Below are 12,094 nucleotides of genomic sequence, written 5' to 3'. Positions count from 1 at the left end.
TAGACATCTACAGAACTCTCCACCCCAAATCAACAGAACATACATTCTGCTCAGCACCACATAGCTCTTATTCTAAAATCGACCATATAATTGAAAGTAAAACACTCCTCAGCAAATGCAAAAGAAACAGAAATCATAACAAACAGTCTCTCAGACAACAGTGCAATCAAATTAGAACTCAGGATTAAGAAACTCACTTAAAACCACACAACTACATGGAAACCGAACAACCTGTTCCTGAATGACTAATGGGTAAATAACGAAATTAAGGCAGAAACAAATAAGCTATTTGAAACCAATGAGAACAAAGACACAACATACCAGAATCTCTGAGACACAGCTAAAACAGTGTTTAGAGGGAAATTTATAGCACTAAATCCCCACAGGAGAAAGTGGGAAAGATGTAAAATCACCACCCTAACATCACAATGAAAAGAACTAGAGAATCAAGAGCAAACAAATTCAAAAGCTAGCAGAATACAAGAAATAACTAAGATCAGAGCAAAACTGAAGGAGATAGAGACACGAAAAACCCTTCAAAAAATCAATGAACCCAGGAGCTGGTTTTTTGAAAAAATTAACAAAATAGATAGACCGTTAGCCAGACTAATAAAGAAGAAAAGAGAGAAGAATCAAATAGACACAATACAAAATGATAAAGGGGAGATCACCACTGATCCCACAGAAATACAAACTACGATCAGAGAATACTATAAACACCTCTATGCAAATAAATAGAAAATCTAGAAGAAATTGATAAATTCCTGGACACATACACCCTCCCAAGACTAAACCAGGAAGAAGTCAAATCCCTGAATAGACCAATAACAAGTTCTGAAATAGAGGCAGTAATTAATTGCCTACCAACCAAAAAAAGCCCAGGACCAGGTGGATTCACAGCTGAATTCTACCAGAGGTACAAAGAGGAGTTGGTACCATTCATTCTGAAACTATTCCAAACAATAAAAAAAAAGGGACTTCTCCCTAACTCATTTTATGAGGCCAGGATCATTCTGATACAAAACCTGGCAGAGACACAACAACAACAACAAAATTTCAGGCTAGTATCCCTGATGAACATCGTTGTGACAATCCTCAATAAAATACTGGCAAACCAAATCCAGCAGCGCATTAAAAACCTTATCCACCACGATCGCATCAGCTTCATCCCTGGGATGCAAGCCTGGTTCAACATATGTAAATCAATAAACGTAATCCATCACATAAACAGAACCAATGACAAAAACCACATGATTATCTCAATAGATGCAGAAAAGGCCTTTGATAAAATTCAACACCCATTCATGCTAAAAACACTCAATAAACTAGATATTGATGGAATATATCTCAAAATAATAAGAGCTATTTATGACAAACCCACAGCGGATATCATACTGAATGGGCAAAAGCTGGAAGCATTCCCTTTGAAAACCGGCACAAAACAAGGATGCCGTCTCTCACCACTCCTATTCAACATAGTATTGGAAGTTTTGGCCAGGATAATCAGGCAAGAGAAAGAAATAAAGCGTATTCAGGTAGGAAGAGAGGAAGTCAAATTGTCTCTGTTTGCAGATGACATGATTGTATATTTAGAAAACCCCATTGTCTTGGCCCAAAAACTCCTTAAGCTGATAAGCAACTTCAGCAAACTCTCAAGATACAAAATCAATGTGCAAAAATCACAAGCATTCCTATACACCAATAATAGACAGAGAGCCAAATCATGAGTGAACTCCCATTCACAATTGCTACAAGGAGAATAAAATACCTAGGAATACAACTTACATGGGAAGGACCACTTCAAGAAGAACTAAAATCCACTACTCAAGGCAATAAGAGAGAACACAAACAAATGGAAAAACATTCCATGCTCATGGATAGAAAGAATCAGTATCATGAAAATGGCCATACTGCCCAAAGTAATTTATAGATTCAATGCTATTCCCATCAAGCTACCATTTACTTTCTTCACAGAATTAGAAAAAAACTGTTTTAAATTTCATATGGAACCAAAGAAGAGCCCATATAGCCAAGACAATCCTAGCAAAAAGAACAAAGCTGGAGGCATCATGCTACCTGACTTCAAACTATACTACAAGGCTACAGTAAACAAAACAGCATAGTACTGGTAACAAAACAGATATATAGACCAATGGAACAGAACAGAGGCCTCAGAAATAACACCACACATCTACAACCATCGGATCTTTGACAAACCTGCCAAAAACAAGCAATGGGAAAAGGATTCCCTATTTAATAAATGGTGTTCAAAAAACCAGCTAGCCACATTCAGAAAACTCAAACTGGACCCCTTCCTTACACCTTATATGAAAATTAACTCAAGATGGATTAAAGATTTAAACGTAAGACCTAAAACCATAAAAACCTTAGAAGAAAATCTAGGCAATACCATTCAGGACATAAGCATGGGCAAAGACTTCATGACTAAAACACCAAAAGCAATGGCAACAAAATCCAAAATTGACAAATAGGATCTAATTAAGCTAAAGATCATCTGCACAGCAAAAAAAACTATCATCAGAGTGAACAGATAACCTACAGAATGGGAGGGAATTTTTGCAATCTATCCATCTGAAAAAGGGCTGTTATCCAGAATCTACAGGGAACTTAAACAAATTTACAAGGAAAAAAGCAAACAACCCCATCAAAAAGTGGGCAAAGGATATGAACAGACACTTTTCAAAATAAGACATAATGCAGCCAACAAACATGAAAAAAAGCTCATCATCACTGGTCATTAGAGAAATGCAAATTAAAACCACAATGAGATACCATCTCACACCAGTTAGAATGGCTATCATTAAAAAGTCAGGAAACAACAGATGCTGGAGAGGATGTGGAGAAATAGGAATGATTTTACATGGTTGGTGGGAGTGTAAATTAGTTCAACCATTGTGGAAGACAGTGTGGTGATTCCTCAAGGATCTAGAACTAGAAATACCATTTGACCCAGCAATCTCATTACTGGATTTATAACCCAAAGGATTATAAATTATAAACCCATTACTGGATATATAACCCAAAGGATTATGAATCATTCTACTATAAAGACCCATGCACACGTATGTTTATTGCAGCCCTATTCACAATAACAAAGACTTGGAACCAACCCAAATGCCCATCATTGTTAGATTGGAAAAAGAAAATGTGGCACAGGGCCAGGCACGGTGGCTCACACCTGTAATCCCAGCACTTTGGGAGGCCGAGGTGGGCGGATCACCAGGTCAGGAGATCGAGACCATCCTGGCTAACACAGTGAAACCATGTCTCTACTAAAAATACAAAAAATTAGCCGGGTGAGGTGGTGGGAGCCTGTAGTCCCAGCTACTGGGGAGGCTGAGGCAGGAGAATGGCATGAACCTGGGAGGCGGAGCTTGCAGTGAGCCAAGATCATGCCACTGCACTCCAGCCTGGGCGACAGAGCAAGACTCCATCTCAAAAAAAAAAAAAAAAAAAATGTGGCACATATACACCATGGAATACTATGCAACCATAAAAACGATGAGTTCGTATCCTTTGCAGGGACATGGATGAAGTTGGAAACTGTCATTCTCAGCAAACTAACAGAGGAATAGAAAACCAAACACTGCATGTTCTCACTCATAAGTGGGAGTTGAACAATGAGAACATATGGGCACAGGTTGGGGAACATCACACACCAGGGCCTATTGGGGGGTGGGGAGCAAGGGGAGGGATAGCATTAGGAGAAATACCTAATGTAGATGACGGGTTGATGAGTGCAGCAAACCACCATGGCACATGTATACCTATGTAACAAACCTGCACGTTCTGTGCATATATCCCAGAACTTAAAGTATAATAATAATAATAATAATAATAATAATAATAATAAAATGTCTGGCCCAAGACACCAGGAATATTCTGCTGAGGGAAATAGCAAGGATGCCAAAGACGTTTTTCTCTGGAATTCCAATCAGATTGACTGAAAGTAGCTACCTGAATCCCTGTATGGTAAAACGATATGGCTGTTTTATAATAGCTTCCATAGGCACACAAGAAGAAAACAGCAAACTATCTGCCCTTCCTGCAATAATGGTTAAAATTTGGTTCATCCCAGATTGTTTCTATAATTATCCATGTATGTGAGGTTAAAGGGAGTTGGTGGGCTCAAGTAGCCAGACCACCAGGCATCCAGATTTTTATATAGGGTGGGTCTTCAGGTACTCATTTGACCCTAGGTAAATAACTTCACCTCCTCTGTCTAAGCCATATCTCTAAAACAGGGATGATAACACTTGTCCCTTCTTCCTCCCATGGGTTCCATGAGGAACAAATGAGGTCACTTATGTGAAAAAGGAAACACTAAAAATGTGTAAGTCAAATTCTAAAAGTGTAATTTTTAAAATTTCTGACCCAAAGTATACATTCTCTGCAAAATTTTAAATTTGAATTTCTCACATTTCAGAAGGGGCTATTTAGTTCTGCAGGATTGAATGAGGCAACAATAACATACAATAAATTTCCCAGTGATTGGCAGGAAGTCCCACAGAAGGCAGGGATTGCTTTCAGCTTCCCTGTTTGTCAAAGACCACACTTAATATCTTCCATTTTCCACACTTGTGAATGGCTAGCTCTTAGCTCTCTCTCTCTCTGCTAATTCATAAGCTACCCTAGGGCTGGCTCAAGGAAGAAGTCAAAGTTAAGGCTTTTCTTCCCCCAAAACTTGATGATACCCATTCAGTCCCCATCCAGCTGAGGTTTAAAAAAAACAAAAAGGGGAGAAAACAAAATCTATCAACGTCATCACCCTAGCCATTCTCTAAATAAAACCCTCAAAAATTTTGGAAGAAGGGAGATTAAGATCATGTTCATTGTTGGAATTCAATGTAAACTTTTTCACAATTCTTTTGCTCAGTACACTTTACGGGTCTGAACTTCCTAAACTTTTATGATAATGGGGTAACAATCTTACTTCAAAGAAAATAAGGATCTAATTATCAACATTGCATATTTCACATATGGTAGCAAATTCAACCACTTCAAAAACAATCCAGTTGACTTCTGATTAGATATTTGACTAGAGATGAGGTTTATGATTCACCTTCTACTCACTGGACTTCAGTTCTCCTCACCCTTAAGTCTAGTAAAAAGGCTAAAGATCCTGTATGCCAGAGATACTCTTCATTCTTCCCTTGTGGTACTTGAACACCCACTCAGGGTACATGTAATATCCCCTCTTTATTGTTTATTTCAATGCACACAGTTAGTATGAATCAGGTGGTAACAACAAACCTAGCAAAATTGCTTCAGCTGTGTGCAGCACTTATCTAGAGCATAATATCTGTATGCACCATATCTAGAGCACTCCCACTGCCGTCATTTCATCTGATTCTCATAATTACTCTATGAGACAGACACTACAGATGTTATGATCCCCTTTTATACAAATAATAAAACAATGGCTCAAAGAAATTAAACAACTTGCCCAAAATTATATAACCAATTTATGGCAAGTCAAAACCAGAGATCAGGGTGTCTGACTCCAAATGGCATGATCTGCCCACCACACTGCAGGGATTAAGACTCTCATTACAGATTAAGTGATGGGCATCTCCTCATGCCCAAAGAGGTAGCTCTGATATCTGATCTTCTCATAGAAATAGCAGGAATGGGAATTCGTCCATTACTCTCGTTGTCGAACTTCTCCTGCTATAAGTCTACCTTCAAGGAATGAAGAAAAGCACCAGTTTTTGCTTTTCAGAATAATAGACTAGCCACCAGTACATGCCTCTTAGAGCCATACTCATAACTTGTTTATAGAATTTAGCCTTAGTGAAGCAAGAACCTTATAAGCAGTAGCGTTAAAGGAAATATGCTAATAACATTCACAATATGAGAATGCCAGACATAACCCTTATTCACAGATGTGTCCAACGGTATGTTCCTGGAGTGTGATAATCAAGTAAAAGGCTTACTCTGTAAAATAAAACCACCAAGGAAATCAATTATTTTTTTTAAAACTGACCTGACCCATGACTTTTTATAGTTAGTATACAGTTAGTTATATACCTGTGCTACTCAAGCACTGTTTGTCCATCCAATTATCTGTTTCTCAAGTGAAAAATTTGGTGAAGAGAAACAAATCAGACTCCATTTAACTTCCATGACTCAAATAAGAAGAAGTCTATCTTGGAGGTGGAACAACATCACGCATTTATTATGTGAAATGCCCATTGATGCAGAAGCAGGTTTTATACCAATAGCTTGACCAGATGTCCCCACTTGCCTAGGACAGACCCAGTTTTTACCCATCAACCCAATGTAAGTATTAACAGTGTCCATTTCTCTCTCTGAAATGTTCCACTGTGAGTAATTAAGTATATATTTAGCCTACAGATTAATATTCTCCCAGCTGTGCCTTAATCCTAAAACCTATCATAGTAACCAAAAAAGATAGTACTGCATGATTAAGTGTATGTTCTGATCATATTTTGTGTTTTTGAAATACCCTCTTGTGCATGAAAGAGACAGTGATATATAATAAAGTAGGATTCAGGCTAGCTAAGCTTTAGCCCTCACTGTGCCATAAAATTGTATGGAATTAAACTATTGATTTACTGCTCTGTGCTTATTTTTCTTATCTGTAAAATTAGAAGCTTAGACCAATTGTTCGTAAGACCACCTCATGATTCTAAAATGTATGAATCAATGTTAGTTGAACACTGATACTCTGTCAGTAGCTACATAAAAGGTGTGGATTTTTTTAAACAAAAAGGTGCTTGATGTTCATGTGTGAAGTGATTAGACTTGAGCAATATGGAAAAGCTGAGGTTTTGTACTACCTGAATGGCACTACAGAAATTCAGATTTACATAATCTTCTTCTTTTTCTTCTGCAGTTTCTGTTTCTATTCTTGTTCTTCTCTCTTGCCTTTATTCTATGGCCTTGATGTCAAGGTGCCTCTTAAAGGTAAGATTCCATTTAATTCTCAAAATGTGGTTCTAATAGGTATTTGATAAAAAGGATGTTACCTATAGTTACTATGCCTTTCTTTAGTTTTTTGTTTGTTTTGTTTTGTTTTGTTTTGTTTTGAGACAGAGTCTTGTTCTGTCACCCAGGCTGGAATGCAGTGGCACAATCAGATCATTCACTGGCAGCCTCAATCTCCCAGGCTGAAAGCGATCCTCCAACCTCAGCCTCCTGTGTAGCTGGGACTACAGCCATGTGTCACCATGCTCAGCTAATTTTTTTAAAAATTATTTTTAGTAGAGACAAGGTCTCACTTTGTTGCCCAGGGTAGTCTTGAACTTCAGAGCTCAAGCAATCCTCCTGCCTTAGCCTCCCAAAGTGTTGACCAAGCCATCAGGCCTGGTCTATATATTTTAACTATGCTCTATTTTTAAAAAACAAACACACTTGCTTTGGTTAGCATAAATGCCATAAATTGAGAAACAGATCCAGTCTATTTGGGTGATTATTAGAAAAGTGAAGAAACCAAATATTCTGGGAATCAACAATCTGTTCCAGTTAACTGTATTACTTTGGGAAGTCACAATGTCTGTGGATGTTAGCATTCTCATCATAGTCTCCCATTATGCAGAAAGTTGCATCTGTATCTGCAAAGTGAATAAATAATGACGTTATCTTTAGTGTTGCGTTCAGCTTGAAAATTCTGATTCTGCTAATCTAACAAGCTAGTAATGACTGCTGTTTTTTTCACCCCTTTTCCCCAGTAGAGACTAGGGAGTTCATTAAAACTCAAGAAAGCAGGCTAAGTGGATCTTGTTTTCAAATAAGTTACTTTTCAATGTCAATATAGAAAACAAAAAGGAGAGTCTTATAATTACTATTATTAAGTCCATGTCTCATGAATACATGCATAAATAATCTTAGTGATTCCCAGTGCTTAAAAATATAGATTTTTAAGCCCCACCTCAGACTTGCTGAGTCAGATCACTGGAGATAGAGGGAGATAGAGAGAGGGTGGGAGAGATGAGAGCAAGGACTGGTCTGTATTTAACAAGCACGCTATGTGATTCTGATGGCCGGCCAAATAGGGAAACCACAAATCTCAATACCACTGTTCAAAAAGAAGAAGGGCCAGCGGCTATTCTAAATCCATTTTATCATGGTTCATGTCAACTCTGATTATCCTATTAAATTATATTAGCCTGAGATCTTTCTTGGACCTCAGGTGATTTAACATTTTCTACAGCAAGTTGGAAAACAGAAGACAGGCACTTTCTCCCTCCATAGGTATGAGATCTGTTACCTGGATATGGAACAGACAAGTAAAAGTGCTTTAGAATAACCTGATACAAGCAAAGAGTTAAGTAGATATGCTCAGAAAATGTATGAACTCATAACTCACTCTCTGGCTATATTCTTTCTTCCAAAATATTTTCTTTTCAGATTGACCACTATCCTTTGTCTGTCAAGAAAGGTGACAGCCTTGTAGGATGGAAAGAAGAGGACTAAGTCTCTTAAATTGAATGGGAATATCCAAATTGAAGTGGAGGGAGATTCACTAGTAAAGGATCAAAATGACCAGAGTATCAGGAAACAAACAGCCTCCCCCCACCAAAAAAAAAAAACAGTAAATAAATTTTAAAAGTAGGGAAAATAAATTTCAGTAAGAGACAAGTAATACATGGTGGTTTACAGAAGAAATATCAAACCTTGTAAGTACTAGGTAGAAAATGGATAGGCTTCAGCATTAACATCAATGCTGGCCAAAGCTGATTATGTCCTGGGAGCTGTTCTAAGTAATAGATACATTTAATCCTCATGAAATCCCCTGTGGGATAGGTATTGCTTTTATCCCTAATTTGTAGTTGGAGAAACTACAGCATGTGACTTTCCCAAGACCATCCAGCTACCAATTTGTACCCAGGCAGCCTCAGCCCAGAATCCACTTTTAACCACCAAACTGCCTCACAAGTAAAAAAGGGCCTTTCTCCCATGTTTCAAGCAACATTGGCGTCCATATGTATCCTCATCAGAAGCATCATCTATTTGTGTAGTACTACTTAGCTACTGGCTTTTGACATTACAGTGTGCTCGTCTCTGTACCTTTTCCCATTTTGTGTAACTCCTTGAGGGATGTACAAGATTTGATGTTTTTCCTCCAAAGTAGCACATAAATGACACTTAGTAATTGTCTGTTAAGTGAATGACTATAATGATAATTAATAATATAGCCGATGAATGTGACAGTGAATCTGGGCAATAAATATATTGCATATGCAGTAAAATGGCTGAGAGGTTAGAGTGCACAGCTTACAAGTCAGATATAATTTTAAGCTTGAGTCCTGCCATTTACTAGTTGTGTGATGATAGGCAGTTTATTTAATCCACCCAAGATTAGGTTTCCTATTCCACAAAATGGTTATAATCATGTTACCTACAGCAGGGTGTTGTGTTGAGAGAATGAGACGAGGTTATACATGTCAAAGGCATAACAGTGCCTGGAAAATCATTAATCAGTAACTCTTAGCTATTATTAGATTTAAAAATTAGCTACCACATTTACTGAATTCAAAATTACACTAAATTATACTAGTATTCTAGTATACAAAATTATACTAAATTCAAAATTATAACCTCTAGTACTGCCAAGTAGTTTTCAGCCTAAACCCAAACAAATAGTTGCTTTTTCATCTCCTCTTCTCAGGGAATAATCTGGCTTTAAATAATATTAGGGAATAAAACATCACTGAAAACTGATCAATGCTACTTATGTCTCCAAAGTTGGCAAGATAGAAATAGGAAGAAGTAAGGGAAAAAGTGCTTCTTTATTGGTAGGTAGTGAAAGCTTACTGCAAATTACCACAAATTTTTTTCCATACTAAATTAATGATTTGTATTGTGTTCATAAACCCAAGACTAGCTTAAATGACAAAGTCCTCCTTAAAATGGAGTGACTCTTACTTCTTTTCTTTTAGTAATTGCCTAAGTCGCTATTGTCAGTAATGATATAGAAGCCATCGAACGCTCCCTAGAAGGCACCTTACTGGACTCAGTGCTGGCATTGACTAAATAACTGCATGGATTATATCAGGACTTTTACTTTAAACAAGGGGACTCCAAGTAGTTCCAGAAGATATTATCTGGCTATGCATTCTGGTTTTCCAAACGAATGGCATATCAATGTATTAGTCAGGTTCTCCAGAGAGGTAACCAATAGCATAGATAGATAGATAGATGATAGATAGATAGATAGATAGATAGATAGATAGATAGATAGATATAGATGATAGATAGATTAGATAGATAGATGATAGATAGATAGATAGATGATAGATAGATAGATAGATAGATGATAGATAGATAGATGAAAATGAGAGTGGCTTTATTAAGAAATTCGCTCACCTGGTTATGGGGGTGGAGAAGTCCCATGGTAAGCCATCTGCACGCTGGAGAACCAGAGAAGCAACATGGCTCTGTTCAAATCAGAAACCCAAGAACCGCTGGTGGCTCACGCCTGTAATCCCAGCACTTTGGGAGGCTGAGGCTGGCAGATCACAAGGTCAGGAGTTCAAAACCAGCCTGGCCAATATGGTGAAATCGCGTCTCTAATAAAAATACAAAAATTAGCCAGGCGTGGTGGCGGGCGCCTGTACTCCCAGCTACTTTTGGGAGGCTGAGGGAGGAGAATTGCTTGAACCTGGGAGGTGGAGGTTGCAGTGAGCTGAGATCGCACCATTGCATTCCAGCCTGGGCGACAAAATGAGACCCCATCTCAAAAAATAAAGAAAAAAAAAAAAAGGAATAAGAAGACCCAAGAACCAAGGAAGCCAGAGGTGTAACTCTCAGTCAAAGGCCAAAGGCTTGAGAGCCCCAGGAGGCTGCTGGTGCAAGTCCCAGAGTCCAAAGGCTGAAGGACCTGGAGTTACTAGGCATTCACTCCACCTTCATGGCCTCTCATCAGGTTCCAACTCCCAACACTGTTGCATTAGGGATTAAGTTTCTAACACACGCTTTGTGGGAGACACATTTAAGCCATAGCAACGACTCATTGTGTCACATTACATGGTTACACAGGGAGACAAAGGAAAGAAAAAAATGAGAGGAATACAAAAATAGCTATCACCAGATTAGCTGCTATACCCAGGTTGCAATGACCCATTGAAAATCCTCCTCTTCTGAGCAAGGATGAATTAATGAAGAACATGACAGCACCAGTTTTGCTCATTATGAAGTTGGGAGGACCACAGAACAGGTGATCATGATTATTTATCCACATACACTGGTCTAGCTCATTTTTACTGTCTCCCACTGGACAAATTTTACATGCATTTGGATATATATATATATAAATTTTAATGATATTTCTGCAGTGTTAACCATAAATTTTTGAACTTGACAGCCCAATATTTTTACTTCCTGTCTAATAACATAAAAAATGTTAAAAGGCACATAATACTATGTTATTGTTCTAATGGAAAAAAACTTAAGAAAAATTAAATACTGTATTATTTGTTAAAATGTGCAAATATTTACTCAGGTAGCCTGGGGAAAACAAATGGCCACATGACCAGTCTCTATTATATTCGTCATTTAGAGTATTAGTAGGATTGGCCAGGCGTGGTGGCTCACTCCTGTAATCCCAGCACTTTGGGAGGCTGAGGCAGGCGGATCACCTGAGGTCAGGAGTTCGAGACCAGCCTGGCCAACATGATGAAACCCCATTCTACTAAAAAAAAAAAACATACAAAAATTAGCCAGGCGTGGTGGCCCGTGCCTATAATCCCAGCTACTTGGGAGGCTAAGGCAGGAGAATCACTTAGAACCCAGGAGGCAGAGGCTGCAGTGAGCCAAGATTGTACCACTACACTCCAGCCTGGGTGACAGAGTAAGACTCCATCCCCCCACCAAAAAAATAAAGTATTAGCAGGAAAATTTTACTCCTTAGTTTTTACATGGATAAGGAAAGTCTAAGATGAATCAGTTTATGCCAGTTAGTAATTCCTTTTTGTGTAAATATATCCATTAGCTTTATCCAGTCATATATAAATTGTTTCCCTATTTGTCTCACAAATTGTACTAATAAAGCATAGGGTAGGAGTAATGTTTTATTCATCTTTGTATCTTTAGTGTCTATAACAGTGCC

General features: G+C 38.1%; 1 protein-coding gene across 6 annotated transcripts in view; it reads left to right on the top strand.

Moving 5' to 3' along the window:
• JAKMIP2 (janus kinase and microtubule interacting protein 2) overlaps positions 1–12,094 on the top strand; it is a 197,466-nt gene that overhangs the window by 174,188 nt on the left and 11,184 nt on the right. For 4 of the 6 annotated variants that reach the window (XM_063811576.1, XM_063811574.1, XM_003310892.7 and 1 more), the window contains one exon: positions 6,881–6,951. The exons of the other annotated variants lie outside the window; for them this stretch is intronic. In XM_063811576.1, coding sequence (XP_063667646.1) covers positions 6,881–6,931 — 51 coding nt within the window. In that variant the 3' untranslated portion in view covers positions 6,932–6,951. The remainder of the gene's footprint in view (positions 1–6,880; positions 6,952–12,094) is intronic. 6 annotated transcript variants of the gene reach the window in all.

This window comes from Pan troglodytes, chromosome 4 (genome assembly GCF_028858775.2).
Source record: "Pan troglodytes isolate AG18354 chromosome 4, NHGRI_mPanTro3-v2.0_pri, whole genome shotgun sequence".
In the NCBI taxonomy this organism is placed as follows: domain Eukaryota; kingdom Metazoa; phylum Chordata; class Mammalia; order Primates; family Hominidae; genus Pan; species Pan troglodytes.
The sequence above is the reverse complement of the archived record's forward strand: the minus strand, read 5'-3'. Positions and strand labels throughout refer to the sequence as shown.